The 24,778-nt window shown below is 32.1% G+C and overlaps 1 protein-coding gene and 1 non-coding gene across 2 annotated transcripts in view; both read left to right on the top strand.

Moving 5' to 3' along the window:
* Positions 1-1,696: 1,696 nt before the first annotated feature.
* LOC148283651 (5S ribosomal RNA) lies at positions 1,697-1,815 on the top strand. Its single transcript, XR_015825544.1, has one exon. It is a non-coding gene; the product is annotated as a 5S ribosomal RNA (ribosomal RNA).
* A 10,827-nt stretch (positions 1,816-12,642) lies between these two features.
* The window catches only part of LOC148283650 (uncharacterized), a 45,623-nt gene continuing 33,487 nt past the window's right edge, over positions 12,643-24,778 (top strand). Inside the window, exon 1 of the mRNA XM_088243469.1 lies at positions 12,643-13,485. Coding sequence (XP_088099595.1) covers positions 13,414-13,485 — 72 coding nt within the window. The 5' untranslated portion in view covers positions 12,643-13,413. The remainder of the gene's footprint in view (positions 13,486-24,778) is intronic.

The raw sequence follows: 24,778 nt of genomic DNA, 5'->3' as shown, positions 1-24,778 counted from the left end.
CGAGCCCAAGAGTAAGTATGTTTGGGGTAATGGACACAAATTCACGTTTTTTTTTTAATGCTTTGGATCAGAAGAGTATTTTATATCAAAAAAATATAGTTCAATGTTACCCGGAGAGATTTTTTGGTCAAAAATCAAGAAATTCGTTCATCGAAAGTTACCCAAATATCAATATAACATTGGACCACCCATAAAAAAATCATTAAAGTTATGTTTTCATGTAATTTCATAAATTTTGTGGTAAAATTTAGTTATATGGAGCATTTAGAACACCAAATAATACATAAATTTGCAGCTGGCTCAATCCTATAAAAAAAAATTAGAAAAAACTTGTTGAAGTGGTCCAATGTTACCCGAAAATTTTACTAATGTTGCAAATAATAATGTTTGGATAATTTATAATGCGCCATTTTTGTGAAATCACCTCAAGGGTGCTGTACAATAAATAAATATCCCAACACGTCTTGCAGCTACAGAGCGCGTGGACGGTTGGGATTCTAGTTCCTCGTCTCCAATTATGATATATTACAATTATGATATGTATGAGCTAGATAACAGAACGTCTTGCAGCTACAGAGCGCATGGACAATAAGAAATCTAGCCCCTATTTACATTTTAATTTTTAATTTTTTTATTGGACTATGAAGTTTAGAGTTTAAGTGATATTTTAAAAACGAAATAAAAAGCAAATTTATAAAATTAGAAATTAGATGACATCAAGTCTTGCAGCTACTGAGCGCATGGACGGTTGAAATTCTAGACCCTATTTACTAAATTTAGATTATTGATAGTTGATAACATTTACATAATATGATAGCTAACATCACAAAAAGTCTTGCAGCTTCAAAACGCATCGACAAATGAAATTTCAACTACATAAGAATGATTTTAAAAAGTTAATAATAAAAAATAATTTTAAGAAACGCAATAATAATACATTGAGCAAAGAACTAGTAAGTATGGCAATTTAGTAAACATGTAACAGCACAAAAAGTAAAAGATAAAAATGTAAACAAAGATAGCATTCCTTAACTTATTATTAAGGTTAACAAGACAATAGACGATACCCAAACTCAAACTCGTCCCTATTTTATTTTCGTATGCAGTAAACAGGATCTATTGTCTTTTTCCTAGTAAATAACTGTAAAAACACTTGGTTCACATTTGGCTGTTCCCTGGGAGATGATAGTAGAAACGCATCTGCGTAGTGTAGAGTGTAGGTACCAAGGAATATATCTGCTTCCTTTTAATTTTGTTTGTTATTACGCATGTTTCCCGCCTAAACTTTCTGTTTATTATTATTTTAGTCAGATAAACTTGTGTATTACTTTTGATATTCGAGTAATTTTACGTGATACAGGAAAAAATGTATCATTTGTATTTTTAAATGAACATAGATAGGTAGCACTATATCATACAGAAATTGTTTTATAATAAATAGTTAAATTTTGGCACTTGATCTTCACAAATAAACACGCAAAATGTTCCAAATCCACTCACTAGAGATCATACCACGTTGAACGCACCGATTCTCGTCCGATCACCGAAGTTAAGCGACATTGGGTGCAGTTAGCACTTGGATGGGGTGACCACTTGGGACCACCGCGTGCCGTTGGCACTCCGCTTTTTGGTCTTTGTTTATATATTTTTCATTTTTAAACGTTTGAACATATCACAAATTATTACTTACTCCTTCGCCAACGACCATACCATGTTGAACACACCGGTTCTCGTCCGATCACCGAAGTTAAGCAACATTGGGCGCGGTCAGTACTTGGATGGGTGACCGCTTGGGAACACCGCGTGCCGTTGGCCCCTCTTATTTTTGCCATTTAAAAAAATTTTTTTATATATTTTTTTATCACATCAAAATTGGATGAAATTAGTTCAATCGAGCAAACTTCGTAGTTCAAATAATAATTATTCGTAGGGTATGTCGCGATTCCACTTGGATTTCAACTAGTAGATTGATCAGTACCTAATTGAATTTATTTATATAAAACAAATTTGAAATGCCACAAGAAAAGAAATAGTGAAATTGAACTGACGCTATGATTCTAATTTTTTAAAATGTTTTTAAAATCGAAATTACCCATATAATATTACCACAAAATATTATAATGACGCTAACACGGTGTATCTAGTTGGTATACATATTATTATATATATTATTTGAGTATTGACTTAAAAAATATTTAAAATCACTCATTCAATAATGTGCAATCATGGGGACCACTATTATTTGCAAAATCGCGAAATCACAGGAAAATTTATTCGCGTTAAAAATACAGGTCCTTCCTGCATGTAATAAACACGGTTCAAAACATCGCAATGGCTTTAATGGCATTATATTATGTAGGTATGTATATTATTGAATTATTAATTTAGTTATTTTAGATGTAGCATTGCATGGTTATACAAGTGGCGCAAAAGTTATCGCCCGATATTCTTTGGCTGTAATTTTTTTTACAATGAAAAATTTTGGTTCTACTTTTGGGTTGTTTTTATTTAATGTCTTAATTTTTTTTCCATTAAGTCGAAAAAATTATATCTGCCAAGTAGCCGCCGCCAGAATTGATGACCATAAGGGCCCAGTTTATGGCATTTTTCGTCACTCCAGAATTTCTGGCGATAAGTACACGCATTCTTGACGGATTTTCTTTTTGAAGCCTTCAGTAGTCTGAAGTTTGATGACATAGACTTGTGATTTCAAGAAACCCCGCAAAAAGAAGTCTGGAAAACTTAAATCGGGTAATCTTGCCGGCCAGTGCAAATCACCAAAACGAGAGATTAGGCGACCCGGAAATGCTGCCCTCAGAATATTGGTTGTTGCTCGTGCAATATGCGCTGTTGCTCCACCCTGTTGGAATCACATGTTTTTCAATCCCAATCCATCAAATTGAGGAAGGATAAATTCGTTGAGCATGGCTCTGTAGCCCTCTCCGTCCACAGTAGTCGTTTAGCCCACGGCGTTTTCGAAAAAATAAGACCCGATGATGCCTCCAGCGTAAACACCAGCCCATGCAGTAACTTTGAGCGGTGTAATGGCTCTTCGTGGATTATTTGCGGATTTCCAGTGCCCCAGAAGTGATAATTCTTCTTATTCACATAGTTACAGAGATGGAAATGGGCCACGTCGCTCATGATGATTTTTGATAAAAAGTTGTCTTTCTCGTGGTCGAGATTCAGAATGGCTTGAGCGTAGGTTACACACGCTTGGCGGTCAACGGCTAGCAGCTGATGCATTATCTGCACTTTGAAAGGGAACATCTTCAAGTCTTTTACCAAAATTATTTGTAAAGACCGCCGATTGATGCCCAATAGCGTGGCACGTCGTCTGGTCGATACTCCGGTATCCTCTGCGACATCTTCAGCCACAGCCGCGATTTTCTTGGCCGAACGGCTGCTCCGAGGCCAACCAGACCTGGCACTATCTCATGTTGTCCAATACTCTACTAGGCAAACGGCTAATTCCAGAGTATTTTCCCAGCAGGTGTCTGACGACCGGGAAATCTGAATCTAAGTTCACGCTGCGCAAACACCACCGACAAATTATTCAGCAAAAAAATTGAAACAATTTTTCCGCGTTCTTGAGGAGTATAGCGATTCATGTCTTGTTGATGTGTATTTTGTATCTGTTAACTTCACAAATGTCAAAGCAGAACTGACATTTGCCGCCATTTGCCGCCATTTGCAAAAATTATAGCATCTTCCGATAGTGTGATGACTTTTGCGCCACCTTGTAGATAGTTGGATCCATATCTCAGCATAATATTATGAAGAACATTATTTAAAAAGATTATATTGACAATGATCACTTTATTTTATTAAGATAGGTACTTAGATCAGTTCTCGACAAATAAGGAAAAAAATTGTGTAAATGACACAGTATGTGCATTCGGTATTTTTGTTTATTTTGAACCTGCATAGAAAACGTAAGAGATTTCTTTCTCATTTAAGAATTTTTTATCATGTAAAATTTACATTCTTTACTAAATTTATAAAAACTTGATTTGTCTTAAAATCTATGTTTTACTTTATTACGAAAGAATGTATGTTTTTCAAAATAAAAAAATTAAAATATTTCTTAGAAATAACTTTGTTTAAAATTATTATTTTACACGTGGCGTAACGTTCACCATTCTGCCTTTGTTTTAATGTCTATATTTCTTCAATCTGTAGATCAAAAAAAAACTTTAATCCCTACGAAAATCCAGTACAACTTAATAAAGATTTGAACATGCTGAAAATATTATTGTCTTATTATATTACTTTCCTGTGTCTGCGTAATAAAAAAAAACAGTTCTGTGAGTGAAATGAAAACGGACTGGTTTGTTTGACTTCATGGCTACTCTTAGGTTAAAATTTTAAATATCAGATGGAGATTAGTCCGTATTAGATAGAGATTACGCCTACCATGTTCAACTATAGGTTACCGACGAAGATACTTTAAATGTTCATGCAAATATACTCATTTTCGTACTCAAATATCGGTTTTTCTTTTTAGACAGTCGAAGATAACTCTGTTAACTGCCCATTGTAATTGGGGCCTAGTGCCGCGATTATGATGGGAAGCTAAGGACGTCGTACCTTGACCATGACAGTATAGTTAAATATAAATTCTCCCCAGTAGTTACGAAGATACACTACCGACCCTTCAAGTTTTGGGTAGGGACATCAACATGTAACAAGGAAAAGCGTACGCCACGGTACACATATCTACGCACTAAAGTGACATAGCTTCATTATGATGTCGTAGTTGAAGATAATTTCTCCCGAGCAATTACGAATTTACACTACCGATCCCCCCTTCAACCTTCAAGTTTCGAGGTAGGTACATCGGTATGTATCGACGGGTTTAGTACCTTTTGGTACACAAATCTAATATCTACGCATTAAAAGTGACAGCAAATTTGTTCTTCCTTCGTTTAGTTACGATTTATTACATTTTTAATCCTTCTGAGGTTAACACAATTCATTTTGAAGTCGAATTGAATTCTGACATAACTGTCAGTTTTGAAAACAAACGCCTAGATGCACAGATAATGTGGCTAGATTCCGCCCTATTAACATATCTTGGCATTAGAAAGTTGCCACTGTAAAAAATAAAATTTCGTTTTAATATTTATTATAGAAGTTAAGTATACAGTCTTGGTATGTACCGATGAAGATAGCATCATAATCGCGGCCCAGGACTCGAATCAGGTACAATGGGAAGTCAACACTTGTTTTCAATTAAGTTTTTTGTATGAAAAATAGAATATGACGAAGGCACTTAAAACAATTCACTTACATTTTCGTACATAAATATCGATTTTATTAAATACCGTCTTGATATTTACCGATAAAAATGACGTTTAGAATCGCGACCCAGAGTCCGCATAACAATGGAAAGTTAACAGTTTTCTTAAATTTTATCTACAAAGTTAACTTATGTTTTCTGTTTGAAAAGTAGGATATGCATACATTGTTTTAAATGTTCAATTACAAGTTACCGACGCGACGAAGATACTTTAAATTTTAATACAAATATACACATTTTCGTAGATTTTTTTTATTATACTTTATAGGCGAGTGAACTCTGTTAACTTCCTCTGTTAAAATAGTTTAGATCATTAAGATTTTTTGCTTAGAAAGGGATGACAAGTTTAAAACGCTGGAAAATTAAGTTTAAAATTAACGAAACTAAGAAATTTATTTTGAACTGTTTCCGACTTCATTACATGGACATTGTAAAAAGGTGCTCATACTGTTGATATTTAAAACGAATAAAATGCTCGTTTCAGTTGAGATATCGATCTAACTTTGATGGATTTAAAGTGACTACTGTCAGAGTGACATTCGCCCACCAACCGGATATTGCAAGTAGCGATGGAGTTCTGGTGGAGCCACCTTTGACGGGCTGTTTAATTATACTGTTTGATTTATTGCGAAACGATTTCCCAAAGAAATTGAGCGTTTGCCAGACTTCGGCAGTATCGATGGAATCAACAAAGGAAATAGTTAATATTTATTACTCGAACAAGTTTCGCCTGATGTGGTTCCTTAACAAAATATTTGCGGAGATTTGTTATTTATTTATCATAAAAAGATCGCACCGGAATCCGGCACAATGCACACACGTGATTATGCCTTGCAAGCTTGGGAGTTCAATTTGTGGTATTGTCTTGAATCTCGGATGTACCACTAATTATGTGGTGTTTGAGAAGCATGTTACATATTTTTATTAGTAAGCCTTTTGTTGATACTACACACGTAATTTTAAATGTATTTTTACAATATTTTATAGTCCTTGAGGCAAATATTAGTCGTCATGCAGTAACAAAAATGATTAAGATACGCCGAGTTATGAGTATTTAAAAAAACTAAAAAACTCAAACCACACTTTTCATATTTTTATTTGTCGTTTAATCATCGCTATGATTTTTAAAGTTTCGTAATTTTGAAATTATTCCTCCCTTGACGTCACGAGTTCGTGAGTTGTGCTGCCATTTAAAAGTAGATCCCTGTAGCTGTCAAAATATTAGTATCAACGTTGAAAAAAATGGCTACCTGAAAACCGAAAATCTATCTATTGTTTCACTAGAGTGAAAAAAAAAAGTGAAATTTCAAAGTGGTTCATTTTTACTAAAACCATTTTTATGATTTTTTTCATACATTTTCGTCGCCTAGAGTGCATATACAAAAAAATTATAAGGATATTATTTTTTTGTGCATAAAAAGTTTATTTTTGAATGTTTACAAACAACGTTCGTTTTTTACGGATCCCAATCAGATTATTTCCTTAAATTTCAAAAAAGTAAAATTAAAATAATACTAACTGACATTCAATTCATTTTTGAAAATCATATTCCTGAATAGAGTGCACTTCGGTTGATGAGAAGAGCAGAGTTTGACATTTGCAAAAGGAGTTCTACATTTGAAAATGAATTATTTTATGTTTCGGAATTCAAACATAAACAAGTACTTAGGTACCTACTTCAATTCAATATTTGACTATTAATTATTTTTAGATTTGGAATTCAATCAAAAACAAGTACCAGGATTCCAACTTATCAACGAAAAGTTACACCATCTTTTTTCATGACAACGAAACGTCGATTTTGTCTAATTGAGTTAGGCATAAAAGGTCCGAAATGCAGTTGTCTAGCATCATAGCATCGGGGAGGCATCTTATAACAAGTAACAGGAAAATAATTTTCAAAATACCTATTTATCATATCTTATTTTGACAAAAAAAAAAATTGATATCAAACTTTAGATTATATTAATATAAAATATATAAACGAGAATGTACTCAAATTTTGCAGAAACAAAGCCATTGCCGGGTTCAGCTCGTATTAATATAAATAGCTATATAAAACTTGAGAATATTAAATTGACAATTGAAAACCTCGTTCTAAAATCACTAAGTGTCCAAAATTTTCCAAAAGGATATTATTGGATTTTATTATTCTCTGTCTATGCGTCCATACAATAATTTATACCAAATATTTCAAAAAATGTCATAGGTACCAACAAATAAAATTTGTCCACAAATTCATTTGTATGAAAAAACATAAACTATCCTTTAATTGACATTTGTACCACTCATTGTTTGAAGGTAAAGTTCAAAGAAGTTCTGGATATTATTTTACACGGGGTTTTAGCAGTATGTACGGAATACTTTCGCAAATCTAAATATGGAGAGTTCAACTACTATACCCGTTTTTGAAAACTGCTATTTTTATGTTTAGTTAGCACTTTAAACCATAAAGTTTCAAAAATTGTCTAAAGATGGGTAATGTTTCCCTAATAATATTCAAATAAAGATACAATATTTATTAATTTATCATTTCATTTCTATTCAGTTCACTTAAATTATGTCTATGATTTTATTTTATTAAAACATATAAAAAACAATTGTAAAACCATGGTATTCAGTTTAAACACTCTCCCGAAAAATGATTGGTTTGTGACATTTGATGTTTTTATAACAAGGTCTTCAACTAAACACTAAAATAATATTTTATTGCTAATGTTTTTTTTTATTTTTTAAATAACTTAAAAAATTATAAAACATTTTTCGTACTTTTTAATTTTTATATTCCTTTTAATGTTTTCTATTATTATTTTTTTTTAATATTTTTTATTCCTTATAATGACTTTTTTTTTACACAATATGTTAGCGTGTTCGTTGAAGGAAACTATTGTGATATAATATGTAAGTACATATAAAATTTATATGCTTTTTTTTCCCCTCTTTTATCTACTGTATTGAAGTGTTTATTTCTACACAATATATATTTTTTGTAAAGTGTAACGCACTACGTGTCGTGTATATTAATAAATAAATAAGAATAATTAAAGTTAGCGCGCCCTTATTTCTAATTTGTATTTAAATCTACTGTTTCCTTGCTTTTACAACAGTTTTAATATTAAATGTGTTTTATTACAGGCAAGTAAACTCTTCAGCTTAGGAATATAAACTTATATGGGCCGAATATAATAGAGTAAATAGAGGAAGCTTTCTTGTCTGTGCTCAATGTGTTGGAAATGCATACGAATGTCTCGTTTTCCTTAAAAATATCGTTCTCTTCGTTTATACGCGTGACAATAGAGCTGTTAAGAGTTTTTTTTTGTAAGCAGGTACTTGTTTTGGTATTTTGCGCAGAAAGGAATATACAGGCTGTTTGAAGAGTAAAAAATGTCCTTTTTTTAATTTAGGGAATAAAACGCCTTTAAAATGGTAATTTCTTGCTACAAGTGTAGGCACGTGGAAATAATTGCACGGCAGTGGCAAGCGGTGATTTTTTAAATAAGTAATATATGAATGAATGATGAAAGAACGGCTAAAAAGATTTATGATGCGAATGTGTCTGGTTGTAGAAGTCGAGGAAGGCCGAGAAAGACATGGCATGATCAAGTACAACAAATTCTTGAAAGTAGTCATGTGAAAAGTCGGAATAATCGACGTGGGTGCATGAGAAGATGTATGAATGTGAAGGAAGCAAAGGAAGTGTGCCAGGACAGAGTGGTGTGGCGTTCTATCCTCTCTGCCTACCCCTCTTGGGAAATGGCGTGATGGTTAGTTAGTTAGTTAGTTAGTTAAAAAATGTTCATTAATTTTTACTCACTATGTAATAATATTTTTCTAACGAAAATAAGTATTCGCACTTTAATGATATCAGTATTATTTCCCTAGCCAAACTTAGTGGTTCATAGGGCATTGCATTTCAATAATTTGTTATATGGTGATTAGTTTTACTCTTCTGGTGCCAATCCAGAGACAGTAAAATAATGCTGTGTAAAATCACTTCTTAATAAATATTTTACGTCGAATCGAACCTGGGGCCTCAAGCATGGTAGGCGAACTACTGCGAGTAATTTGTGTAGCGGTTGGAGTATTCGCCAACCATGCTTGAGGTCCTGAGTTGGATTCCTGGGAGGTTCTACATCAAATATTAATTTGTTTATGAAGTCGTTTTACAAAGCAATATTTAACAGTCTCTGGCTTGGCCCCTGAAGCGTAAGGCTGATCACTCTCCTATAACACATGATCGATATTTAATTTTGAAAATTTTTCAACGAATACTTCTTGTCAATAAATTGTATTATTTGATTCATTGCTTTTTGGGGAATGCTTAAGCTTCCTTCTAAGAGATTTAATGTGTTTACTGCCTTTTTCTTCGTATATACATGTATTCTAACGGATTGGTAATCCTTATAGACTAAACATTAAAGTTCGTTTATTGAACACCTCCCGAAATGTTGTTAGTTATGATTGTTATTTATTTAACTACCCCTTTCAACTATTAATGCAGTTTGTATGTTTTAGCTCTAAAATCTATAAAATAAATTGAGATTGCCATTCGATGGTTAATATGTACGAAGGCAACAACATTTTCATTAATAGGTGAATATATAATGCGAAGGAACGAGTATAACCGCGTTTTTGCTATGAAAAACAGGTATTTCCAAGCACTTTAATATATTAAAAACACCTCTCAAGATTACCAAATAGCCCTTAAAAAACGATAGGTAATGAGTGTTCATCAAAGAGAGTAAACATGACTTTTACGCAATGCTAAAGATCAAAATATGCAAACAAAATATAGCGAAATAAAAATACTTGAAAGCACACTATTACAAAATAAAACTAATGAATTTCGCAGCAAAATGGATGTCAATAACTACATTTAATTTGCCAGTACCTAGGACTAACCCAAGGAAAAACGTATTTTTCTTTAAAGCATGTCATTATTATAATACTGTTCTCTCCGGTCACGCAGACATTTTTCATCTCTCCTATATGAAATACAGAAAATTCCTTATATATATTCTGTATAGACAGTGCACCTGTTTAATTATACGATGTCAGTAATTATGTATGTACTTGTATGTTCAATATTATATTTTGTACCTTTTACATTATTTTTATATATCTTTTTTCTTTTCTTATTATTTAAATTAAAATTTATCTTATTTATATTTACTTTATTTTTATCACTGTATATATCTAGGTGTTTTTATTTTATTTGCAACTTTTAAGTGCCTAACATTTCTTAATTGTTAAATTGCTTTTATTTTGATGCCGATAATGTACTTAATCAATAACTTACATCACTGTGGAAAATTTATTTTGACTGTTTTCACAATTTTCGTTTACATATATTCTTATTTTCTGTATACAATATATGTCAAAACTGTCGTTTTTTTTCTCAAATAAAAAAAATAAAGAAATAATAATGTTAATGATAAATCGATTTAAAACGAAATCAACGCAACTAATATAATGGCCATTTTGAAAACAATCAAATTACGATAGTTAATTTTATGTTTTCACCGGGTAACATAAAGTTTGGCAGTGATGTGACTGAGTTTACTGTTCGATTTGTACGTTCCACGTACCTATTGGCTGTGAATTTCCAATAATTGATTTATTCGGTCTGTCACTGAATCAACAATCGAGCGAGTTACTAGTCAGTTGACTAGCCGATCGTTCGAACGGCCTGGATTCCGACTGCTACCATAACAATGCGTGTCTGCACACTCTTTACTCTCGCCCAGGCAGTTTAACGACTCGGACAATGTATTTAAAGCTACGTGGAATATGACTTTTGATGAAAGGACAATATCAAATTACATTAACGGGGCAATGCTTGGTTTAAAAAACTGGTTGAAATTGTTATTACGTTCGTCTTGCGATGTACTAGTTGTGCATTGTGCGGTAGGTTGCCTAATCACAAATGGTTTTGGTGTTTTATTTTTATTTGATTTATCAATTTATTTCATAATAATACGCATTCATATTTATTACCACGGAATATACTACAGCAATGAAAAAAATACCTTTGTCATTGTTCAAAGTGCTGTGACTCTGCGCAGACATGTTTGGTGAGGGAGGTGAAAAATGTAAAAAATGCTAGTAAAGCAATAAATTAAAAACAATAAAACCCAAAAAAAGTGTTCTTTCGGCCCTAAATTCTCTGTAACTTCATATAAAAATATAAATTAAGAAATACCAAGATGGGCAAACCAATAGGTCCCGGACCCGGCAACTACAACCAGTACTGTGGGTTACCCATCTCAGGACGCCATCAAAAATAGAAACCCCCAGTACTCTTTTGGAGTGAAGGGGGGGTTAGGATTTAAATTGCTTGGCCCAGGTCCGGCATGTCAAATCAAGAAAATAAATAAATCAAGAAATAACCTCTTCTGGACCCGAGGGGGGTATCTAGGGTCCCCCAGGTAGCACATGTATTAAAATAAGTATTAATATCATTTTTTTTGGAATCCTACGCCATAGTGTTAAGAATATATTAAAATATTTTTCTGCCAAATTATTTTAATAAAAACAATTTACATTTTTCTTTGCTTTCCCCGAGCAAACAGCAAACATTATAATTCATCGATGAACATTTTAATCATCTTTGACATGTTAGTCAGTTTGCTCGTTTGCTTTTTGCTATTTGAGCGAAAATTTCTGACCATAACCACAAAAAACCGGATTTCGTGCTTCAAATTTTACATGCATTCCCCCCCTAACTCCCCAGTGTACCTCATCGCTATGCTAATGGATGGCGCGACATTAGATCAGTGATTTTCAAGGTGTCACTGTGAGAGCAGCACAATGCCATATGGCATCCTCTCGCAACAGAATTTTATAATATGATGTATGAATTTTGCAGAAAACTAGAAATATTATAATTCGGTTTTATAAAAACTACCATGGCAATCACAACGATTTTTTTTATTATTTGATATTACAATTGATACAACCAATAAAAAAACAACATTTTTTAAAAACTAAATCTAATCAATTATAAATAATGAGAATTTCACAATACAATTCTTAGAAATATAAAGTATAGATAATAAAGAAAACAAATTTCGGTAAGAAGCTCTTAATTTTACACAAAAATATTCCAATACTCCAGAGGATTAAATCGATATTATCTAATCTTAATCGAAACAAATATGTAGTGTTTTGGTGCTGACATTTTAAGTTGTAAAATATTCCCTTTACAATAAGTGTAATAAATACCTACGTTATGATTCATAATGTCATTAAATTTTAGTGCTTTCACACTTATATATTACGCCGACAGGGTTAGTTAGAATATAAATTAGTTAAGTTCATACATAAGTATTTAAGGAGCTAAACAATAGTTTGAATTCGTTGCTCCCGGCGAATTTGGCAGGTTACTTTTACGCTTGCATTTAGCAACGTTTAATACACTTCCGCAGGTGCGGACTGAATAAATCTGTCATAATTAAAACGCAGCACGTCTTATTTGCTGTGGATACCCTACTGAAGCCATTTGCACTGGGGCATGGAGCAGTATAAACTATATTGGTCAGTAGCCGCTTCGTTCATAGTCGCTTCTGTGCTCCCAACATTATTACACGCCGAGAACGCGGGAAATCTGTACTAAATCGCGCCATCAAATCGAACGCGATTCAATTGTTTTATATCTAATGAAAAATGTCGCCATAACAATAATTTTTAAGTGTAAAACAATAAACCAGTGCGTAGTTAGTACTTCTTTCTCAAAATAGAATAATGTGTGAACATCGACCGTCATATTTCATTCGATTGATATGAGTCAAATCGAATTATTAATCCGGAATGAGAGCAAAGCTTTCAAAAATAAAACATTTCGCGCCTTTTGAGTGATATGTTTATAAAAGCGTCCCGCGTCAGATTCGTAATTACTTTTATTGTGAATGAAAGATATTTATAAAAATGAGTTATAATTATACGTGAAATGAATTTTATCATCTATTTGTTTCGTTTTTGATTGAAAAACGTGTAACGCGCCGATAAATACTTGACTGAATGTTTACGAAAACAATATTTACTAGTTTTTCAGAAGTGTGATGTGTATTTAATTGTTGTTTTAAAACTGAAAGTGATTGTTTTTATACAATATGAATTTAAAACTGAATAACGATGAAAATGAGCAGACAGATAGGCTAGATTCACTTCCATATTCATCGGCGGTAAGTAAATTATTTTAAAACCATATTTATTTGTACATTCACAACACGTTAGTTACAATTATTACAAAATTAACGATACAATTCCATACAACTGGGAAAAAGCAACTAAAAAAGTCAAGAAAATAATCAATACTATTTTTATTTTGTCCTAATGATTGATGAAGACAGAGACTGGATTTCACCCCTACGTAGTTATTAAGATGAAAATATTACAACAGAAATGGAGAACATGTCTGAATATTTTCGGAAGCTGCCTAGTGGGTGAAATAATTCCACCAGATGAATTTGATTTATTTATTAATACACACTATACGCAATTTTATTATAGTACTATTATTAATTTTTGTGTCCCGACTTGTTAGAGGATTCCGTGTTAAGTCGGGACTCGTCCATATCAAAATCAGTACATTTATAAACACTCGTATTAGGACACATCAAATACAAAATACATAGTTAAAATTTATACCCACCAAAAAATATAACATGGGGTCTTATTTATAAACCTAGTATAAAGTTACGCATAGGCACAGTGGTAGAATACGGATAGGAATACCATCCTTATTACAGTGGTAAAATAAGGATGGTATTCCAATCATTATTCTACCACTAGCCCTAGGCGTAACTTTATACCAGGTTTATAAGTAAGACCCATGATGTAGCTAAATTAAGATTATGTATCTAAAATTAAAATTTAATTAGTTATAATTTCATAATTTAATTTAGCAATTAATTTTGACAGTAGAAATTAAAATATAATAATTCAATAAAATAAAAGTACCAATGCATAAAGGTTTCAGCTCTTTAACTTCACAAAATTCCACATATGAAATAATTGAAGAAATATAGATGTTCAGACAAAATAGTGAATGTTACAGTGTGTTAAATGGCCATTGAAACCAACCAGCCAATGGAAAGTCGTGCGCTCTGTCAATGCCTAGTCTTCCATATTTCCATCTCTAAAATGTTCTGCATTTATGTTATTTTTAATTTTTATTACTTTTTTTATTTTATTTATTTGGATAACCAACAGCTATATTATATCATATTTATATAACAAAACAAATAACAAATAAGCCAATTACATGTTGATGATATGTTAGTAAAAATAATTAATCATATCTAATAAATACCTTTATAATTAAACAATAATGCGTAGTAACGTGTAAAGTATATTAATGAACAAATTAACAATAACTTGCAATACATATTTTAGATATAAAATACCAATTTGTCATATGACCTAAAAATATAAAAATTACAGAAAATATGAGAAGTATATTATAATAATTTAAAATCACTAAAATATAATTTAATATGCCGACCGGTTTCAGAACACGATTGTTGTTCTTTTGTCAATGTTTAAGTTTTAGTATTTATTCTAAAGATGGGTTGGTTTTCATGATATTGATAAAACAACTAACTTATTTAATTAACTCTGTCAAACATTATCATTGTCAAACATAATATTTTTTTCTTGAAGATTAATTAATAACACAACTAGGCAACTTTATATAACTCAATCAATTTAGTAAGTAATAACAAATTGTTCGTATTGATTATTAAAATGTCCCAATATAAATCGAAATTACTCTCACAGCTAATTGAAAAGTCGGTTTTCAAGTGTTTTATTATTTCATCAGCAAAACATGATATCATTTGATAATGAATTAGTAACTAAATACAATTATTGACTTTTAGTACATAATCCGATGGTTTCATTATTTTGACAGAATTTTAATTGATAATCATTTTCCTTTTCGTCAATGTCAATAGATTGATGTTCCGGTCATCATAATTTCCATATCCGCACCCATTGATGGATCATCATTCCTTTTTCACTCCTAATGGTGCATTGGGCACTGTATTGGTACACCAATTGCAGCGTATCTTAATCATTTTTGTTACATGAAGGTAAGATGATCAGTATTACTCTTCAAGCACCACTTCAGGGACTGTGAAATATTATATTGTAAAACACCCTTTTAAATAAATATTTCATATCAACCATGTCGGGAATCGAACCCGAGACCTCTTACATGGTAGGCAAACGTGCTGACCAATACACCACGGGGCCGACATCATTGGTGCATAGGGCACTGAATTTGTACTACGATTACAGCGTATTCCTGACGTTTTTTTTACGCGGAGGATTAGATAAGAATCGGGTTCTGGTCCCATGGCTAGGTCGCGAACTCACGGATCAAAGGTCTGAGGTTCGAACCCCACTGTACCTCAACTTGATTTTCATTTTCTAATAGAGAAGTATTTACAACTCGTTGAAAATGGCCACTGAAATTGAAATATTTGGGTAAATTGAACGTATTTATGCAAAAAGCAGCTTACCATAGAAAAGTGAAACTGAGATAATAACACTTTTGTGAAAAGAGTAAATAATCCAATCTTCGCAGCGGTTGAAATGTTTCTTACTTTAAAAATAATAAGTTATTCATTCATTGGTTTTTTAGTGAAAAAATGAATTTTATCATGAATTTGACCAGTTTTAATGATTTTTGAAGTCTGGCTGGCCACACAATCAAAGATGTACATTTTGCAGGAAACAGCCAGCTCTAGTAAAACTCTGATATGTTGTGTCATTATGTATTAAACGTATTATTTTATAACTTTATTTATATTTGGTTACTTAAATGTAAAGAACCACTTAATTCATTTAAGAAAATAATTTAATTATTTGAGAAAGGAATTTGTATGATTTTTATAAGTCTGACTGATCACAAAACCAAAAATATGCATTTTGGAGAAAACAGACACATCTAATATTGAATGATACCCCATTCAAACTCAAAATGTTTGAGGCGACATTACGTATTAAAACTTTTTTATTTTATTACAGGTTTGTTAAAAATAATGAATTTATAAAATGAAAATATTTTCATGTATTTATCCACTTTAATTTATTTAAGAGAACTAGATTTCTGGAGACATTAATCTTCCCACCAGCATCTAAACTGTCAGATTTTTCTAGTACTGTGGGTGTTTTCTACAAATTGAGAAATGCCGTTTTTGTGATCAATACTATTTTCAGAAGGTGATTACGACAGTTTTTTGTATGAAAATGACGTGCCTGTTTTTAGTAAAATATAGAATAGACCATACTGCGCTTTATACTCCAATATCTATTTTTTTTTTCAAAACTGTGGACTGGCCCACTTTCTGCCAAACTACATTAAATTATAAGAACGTTGGTATTTTTTTTTATTTAAAAAAAAGGATATCACTGATCAGTAATACTTACAGAATTGAAAATAAATGCGTAAAATAGAACCTAAAACCCGGACGTGTGTTTTCGACTCGATGATTACTCTCAAGTCAACGTCCTAAAATAATATAACTATCAGTCATTCTTATATAATCAAAATCATTTTAATAATAATTATTCTACATAATCATAGTTCTGACTTTGTCTGCCTTTGCTTTAAAGCCATATTATGTCATTATTGGTCTGAAATTTTAGATGTTCATTTTTAATTGGGATTTTGCTTTTTAGTTTTTAAACAAAAAAGGAGTAAACTTTCTTGGAACTGTAAGACTTACCTATGTTGGATTACCAAATGTTGGATGCTCGATACTGTTGGATTACCAAATGTTGGATGCTCGATACCTTCGACCTCGGGACTGTAAACACGGCCTGCCCTCTCGCGATACGCGTGTTCGAATAAAACAGGGAACGTTTGATTTTAGGTAAACTAATTGACGTTATGGTTTTGAGTGTCAATCCTGGAATTAATGAAAAGAGTAAGGACTTACGGTTTCCTCCCTTTGGCACTGGTCCAGAGAGACCGTTATCGTTTGCACTGGTCGCTTTGCACGTTTTCTTGTATGTTGGTGATTCGAAATCACTGTCATGCTCGCGGTACGGTTTTCGTTGTGTTGTCACGCGTTGCTTTCTTGACTCGCCGTCAGGGAGGAGTAGGTACATTGGGATTCAAAACAAGGACCACCGAAATCAAAGGAAGGGCTTGAAACTTGAATAAAAGAAAATGAATCCGAACATACTCCCCCGCGCTGCGGAATATGACGGACCCGACGGTTGGACCTGGTTTCGTACTATAAACCAGTTTGTTTATGAAATTATTTAACATGACATTGGCAAAAGCATCAAATTTAATTTATTTAAAAAAACAAATTATAAATATATCTTTTAATAATAATAATGTTTGGATAATTTTTGTGAAAATCACCTGAAGGGCGCTGTAAAATAAATAAATATCCCAACACGTCCTGCTGCTACAGAGCGCATGGACGGTTGGGATTCTATTTCCTCGTCTCGAATTATGATATATTACAATTATGATAAATATGAGCCAGATAACAGAACGTCTTGCAGCTACAGAGCGCATGAACAATAAGAAATCTAGCCCCTATTTACATTTTTATTTTAATTTTTTTATTTGACAATAAAGTTTAGAGTTTAAGTGATATTTTAAAAACGAAATAAAAAGCAAATTTAAAAAATTAGAATTTAGATAACAACAAGTCTTGCAGCTACTGAGCGTATGGACGGTTGAAATTCTAGACCTTATTTACTAAATTTAGATATTTGATAGTTGATAACATTTACATAATATGATAAAAATAATATGATAGCTAACATCACAAAAAGTATTGCAGCTTCAAAACGCATCGACAAATGGAATTTCAACAACATAAGAATGATTTTAAAAAGTTAATAATAAAAATAATTTTAAGAAACGCGATAATAATACATTGTGCAAAGAACTAGTAAGTATGGCAATTAAGTGAACATGTAACAGCACAAAAAGTTAAATATAAAAACTAAACAAAGATACCATTCCTTAACTTATTATTAAGGTTAACAAGACAATAGACGATATTCTCAAACTCGTCCCTGTTTTATTTTGGTGTGCAGTAAACAGGATCTATTGTCTTTTTCCTAGTAAATAACTGTAAAAATACTTGGTTCACATTTGGCTGTTAATGAATGACTTCATTGCGTTTTGATATTTTTCATTTTTTCCATTTAGACATCTCAAAATATTTTTGATAAATATCAAAATTTGTCTCTTCCTGAATAACTTACTCTGTCATCTCTGTGACAACAGAGCTGATGGCAGGAAGTGTTTTCCCGCCTGATTATATATCTCCTGGCAAGTGTAAATACCAAATCGGTCCTGAAAAGGTCACACCTTTCTATACAGACTGAATACCCGCGGGAAAATTCTAGAAAAAGGAACCATAACGACGGGAAAGGGCGGGAAATGAACTAAAATGAGTCTAAAGGCAGTTTCACAATCGTCAATAAAGAAAAATATTTTTAAAAACTTAAACATTCTCATTTTAATCTGATTTGACGATTGCAATAGCCGAAAACAATGATTTTCCGCTGAGAAGATTCATGTTCAATTACAAGTAATATCAAATAAATAAAATGTGATATTTCTTGCTGGTTTAGGTATTTTGTGCTGTGCTTGTAAGAACAAGTCTTGTGGTCTCAGAGTTAGTATATTCACTGTTCAGGATTCGTAAATTTCAGACAAAAAACGATAGTACAAGGAACCTCCTGATACTTGCAGTTCAACCATGGTTAAATTATGCCTGTAAAATTCAAGTGGCTGGACCTGATAGACCCCTAAAACTATTGTTGCCTAAAACTTACACGATAAGTGGGTGTAGTAAAAATAATACGTATTATTCATGAAAAGCATATTCTTGTATACCCTTTCTTACCTTCTAGAACAAATTGTTAACCAACACGATTTTCTAATTTTAGGATGACTGCTATATTTTGTTTCCATGTTTCATTAATTTATTTGTATTTATAGTATTTAAAATTCAAAAACTAAATAGTAATTGAACGAATTTATTGTGTTGATTCCTGAACTTAATTTTCAATATAAAGTTGATAAATTATGATTGAACGGTAAATTAACATTCTTAGTTATACATGTTGCCTTTAAAGACATTTAAGATTGACTAGATTCGTATTATGTTACTTGCACTATTTTTTAAATATCTTGTAAAATTTTTATGGACAGATCAGGAGTTTATACTTTAAAACGAATAAACGAGTTAAACAAGTTTATCCTAAATCGTATTGATTTTAATAAATGTTATTGCTCACACGGAATACTATATAAATATAAAGTACAAAAATATTACTACAATACATACTACAATAACTACATACTCCAATTCTACAAACAAAATATATGCTACAAATATATACTTCAAAATTTATTTTGTCACTGTTGCTTTTGGAGTGCGATGTTTTTGATTCACTTTTTATTATTTCTCAAGTACGTGTACTTATTTTCCATATAAATACTTCACAACGTAAAACATATTGAGACAGTTATAAATAATGATTGAATGTATTTTATATACCTAGCTTTAGCAACCAAAAATAGGAATTGACAAATAAAGTACTGAAAAAACGTAAAATGAAATTTTAAAAAAATACCGTTTTTAAAAAAATACAAATGTATTGTGCAGAATCTAGTCACTGTCCTAAGTTATTTGATATTCGATTCCTTTACATCACGTCGTTTAAAATAACTCGATGGTACATGGAACTGGCAGAGGAAGGATGAAAGACGAGTAAATGCGGTCAATATGTATGATAAAATCAAGCGAGAGTGTAGATCTGAGTCAGGTATAATTGATAAGATCAAGAAAGGGTCTTTAAGAAAGATTAAGAACAATTACGGTCCAAACTAGTACGAAAAAATACTTAAATAATACTGTACAAACCTCTGATTAAACTAATCCTGAAATATGCCTCCGAAAACTAGGTAATGACAAATAATATTGTGGGAACCATTGCAGCTTTTGAAAAAAGAATCCTCAGAGTTATCTATGGCCTTGTAAGAGAAAGCAACCATTGGCGTCGTTGCTACAATAAAGAGCTATACGATATATTCCGAGCGCCCGATGTAATCACCTCCATAAAGGTGGGACGCTTGAGGTGGGCTGGCCATATAATTAGAATGGACGACAAAAACCCAATAGAACGCCTAACTCTCTCTGTGCCACAAGGCCGACGAAGACCAGGAAGGCTCAAAATGCGATGGATGGACTGCATCAGCGCAGATATGACAATGTTGGAAGTAAGGAACTGGAGAGGAAGGGCAGCAGACCGGCAAGAGTTGAGGAGACTCCTGGATTCAGCCAAGGCTCACCCAGGGCTGTCGAGCGTAAATCGATGATGAAATAAAAGTCTCTGAGATGGTTTGGTCATGTAGAACGAATGGATGACAAAAGAATGGTAAAATAGTATATATGGTGAAAATGAATGGTAATGTGAGATAAGGACAACCAAGGAAGACGTGGTATGATCAGATAAATCAAAATCTTAAGTCTAGTCATGTCAAAAGCAGGCAGAACCGAAGGGTATGCATGACAAGGTGTGTGAATGTAGAAGAAGCTAGAAATGTATGCCAGGATAGACGTGCTCTCTGCCTACCCCTACGAGGAAATGGCGTAATGGTAGTAGTTGTAGTAGATAATATATTAATTTTCACCACACGATAATTATGTCATTCCAAAGTCAAGAGTCAAGATAACTTCATTGCATGTGGAGTTAACATATTGTCATAATAATATATAAACTGGCACTGTGTTAAATCGTTGAACATATCGCGTTACCGATTGTCGTAAGATTTGCGACTAGAACATTCTATTTCCATTCGCTTCCGTCTATTGTGCAGCCGTCCTAAAGCTGTCTGCCTAACCCTTCTGCACATCCGACAAACGTTTGACGATTGACTGAGACAAATGTATGTGACTAGGCCGTAGGATAAATTGGGATAGCGGATAAAAGTATCGGATTTGTGGAAAAATGGCAACAGGTAAAAACGCATGAAGAGGTTAAGTACGCTTTTTTATTTCTTTTTAGTATAAAAACGGATAATCAAGAGTTATTGAGGAAATGTTGAGGAATAATGGCGCACTTCAAATATAAAAAGTACCATCGTTTAAGTGTTATCAAAAGGCCCCCTAAAAGCACGTTCTTACTCATAAAATTGGGTTTGCTAGAACAGAAGATATACAGCATGTTTTAGGGCCAGACCGCGAAACTTCAGAGGAAAATTCTTCGTAGTAATTTTTTTTTAAATCCACAAATTTTTTTCAATAACAATTTTTTTAAATGAAAAATATTCAGTACTATAATTTGAATGTAGATAAAAACCTTAATATCTTAGACTAGCATCCCTTCCACAAACCCTTACCCAGCCGCTTACATAGTCCGCGTCTGGTGCGTATCGCTTCGTCGCGTCGGTCAAATGGTAAAAATTCCATTTTTAAAAAAAAACATCGTAAAAAATGTTCTTCTTAAGTTTTGCGGTATGGCCCTGAAAAACTGTGCATGTAAATAATACTTTGCTTTACTATCATATATTGGAACGGGCTAAAAGATCCATTTTTTTTTAAATAGAGACAGAATGGTGAATGGTATACAGTGTGTAAAGCGGCTTTTAAACCAGCTAATGAACAAGCTTTGTAAACGCCTAGACTTCTATTCCCGTCTCAAAAATGTTATTCCTTCTCTCTTGCAGTAAATTGTAATTTTAATTAGTCCCTAAGGAGTGAAATCTTAAAATATTGTTTAATAAACATACTTTTGTTTTGATCGTCAAACATTTTAATAAATCTTAATAAATATTTGTATGTAACCACATACTGACTTTTCTATGTCTACAGGTTTCAAAACGTACTCGTATCTTCGTCAGGACACAAATTACACTAAAATGGAAATCCCACTGTACAGTTTCACCACAGAAGTTGTTAAATTAAAGAACGCTGTAAAAAATCAGTATTCTAAATTTCCTTTTAGAATCTCTATTAAATTGTTTTCTCCGTGGGTAGTTTGCATTGCATTAGATGCATATATTGATTACAGAGTATATAAGGCTATGAAGGCAGTAAAACAGGATCTATTTCTTTTTATCTTGCCTCTTTCTTGTTTGCCTAGCTCCCGAAACAACAGTCTGGTCCATCAGTACCTATTTTTGCGGGTCCAAGCATTCCGCATGACGTAAACTTTAATACAATATTTAAATTTGTCCAAATATTTGTAGACAGAAGACTGGATTTCACCCCCTCGGGAGTAATTAAGATTAACAAATTACAACAGGGATGAAGAATACCTTAAAATAGTGAATAAGGAATCCAGGCATTTACAGGGCTTATAACCTGTCAGTGGCTGGTGTAAGTGGCCACTTTACACACTGTATAACATTCACCATTTTGCCTATATTTTAATCATAATGACTCCCGAGGGGCTGAAATCCAGTCTATTGTCTACAAACATTTGGACAAACTCAAATATTGTATTATAAGCAACTGGTCCACGAAGAAGTTTAAATATTGAAAAATTGTTTTCAGGCGTTGTTTAGGATGTGAAATAATTCAGTCAGAGAAATCTCTTCACAATAATAAAGGTTTCAGTTCTTTAACTTCACTCAAATCAAGAAATAGAAGAAATGAAGGAATATGGATGCTCAAACATAGGCAAAGTAGTGAATGTTACACAGTGTGAAAAGTGGTCACTTAAACCAGCCATTGACGGGGCATTAGCCTCGTAAATGCCTTCTTCAAGGTATTTATTTATTTTTATTTTATTTTTAAAAAAAAATTTAAAAAAAAAAATTTATCCAGGAAACATACAGTACACTTACAAAGTTTAATATTTTACACAATTAGACTTAATTTTAATGGACCAGTGAAGTTTCCATATTAAAAAGCAATTATATGTAAGGTTAGTTATGAAAGTATAAAAAAGAGAAGGAAAAAGAAAAACATAAATGAAAGTTATTTAAAAATTTAAATTTAAGTGAAAAAAAGATATTTCAAAGTTTGTAGTTTGTAGTGAGTATTTACAAATGGAAATAATATTAAAAATGAAGAAAATTTGTAAGAGTAATTAAAAATTAAGAATGGAAATAAAGAATGAAAAACATGGTCAGATGTAAAAATAAAATAAAATAGTAATAACATTTTTTTAAAAAAGGAAAACATAAATATACACATATTTATTTTAAGGGATTCAATGAAACAATGAGAAGAATCTTTAAGTGAAATATAAGACAATAAATTTAGGTCAATTTAAAAAACATCTTCAAAATTAATGACACATTATAGTAAGAGCAGCAATATATTGATTTTATTAACATATATATAATATAAGTAATTAAAAGTAGTTTAAAAGTATAAAAACATGCCAATGCAGCAGAGAAAAAAGAAAAAATAAAGAAGGAATAACAAGTATAGCGAGGTATTCTTCATTCCTGTTGTAATTTGTTAAACTTTAATCTTTTAAGAATACATTTCTACGGAGAAGCAACCCTTTTCATTACAATCCACAGCAACAGCAATAGCGATGTAAGAAGAAACCTTTACAAAAGTGGTCCTTCGAACCAGATTAAGTTCCTTCAAAGTACTGGTCCAGAGAATAGTTTTATTTTCAAAAGATAATAAAAAAATTGTTAAGAAAGTTGAGCTGAAGATTAAAATGAGCTGCCAAGAAGTAGTCTATTATATATTGAAATTGAGCTTTGTTCGTTGCCCTGTTGAAACAAAAACTGTTTCAAATCGCACACAAAGTACAAAGGAACTTTAAGATTTTTTTATTTATGAGAATTCCCGTTTCTTGTTATCTCCAGTCTGTAATTAAAATCCTCGTTTCTATCAATGCTTTTTTATGAAGTAGGTAGCAGGGGCGAACCGTGTATAGAAGCGATTATGCACAGCTTACCATTATATTTGACTAACCATAATAATGTTTAATTGTAACTTAAATTGCAGAAAAACAATTTAAATCATTTCCACCGTTTGTATTTTTATCCTAATATAAATATAAATTTTAATAAAGCGCGCCCAGCGCCTGCGGTGAGCCAAAAAACTAGCCGATTATTCCAGTTTATTTTTTCATACAAATAAGTAAACTATATTTTGAATGTATTATCCCCAGTGCGGGTTTTTTCTCCTAGATTAAACTTGCAGATTACACAAATTATTTAAAGATTATTGATTTGGAAAACAGTATTTAAAACAGTATTTCTTAAGGACTATTTTTCTTTGAGATAGTACTTTTGACATAAGACCATAATTACTTTCATGCGTCATATTGCACAACATATAGCGCTCTACTCAGCCGTTTTTAGCACTATTAATTACTAGAACAATTCGGCCAATTGACATATCAGTTGAATACCTAATATCGACTGAATTCATAGTGGTATTTATTATTTATTTTTTAATGAATTATAAATTAAAATAATGGATTATATCTATATAATATAATATATCACGAATT

Source organism: Micrasema longulum, unplaced genomic scaffold, assembly GCF_059751315.1.
Source record: "Micrasema longulum isolate JH-2025_06_02 unplaced genomic scaffold, ASM5975131v1 h1tg000214l, whole genome shotgun sequence".
NCBI classification, from domain to species: domain Eukaryota; kingdom Metazoa; phylum Arthropoda; class Insecta; order Trichoptera; family Brachycentridae; genus Micrasema; species Micrasema longulum.
The sequence above is the reverse complement of the archived record's forward strand: the minus strand, read 5'-3'. Positions and strand labels throughout refer to the sequence as shown.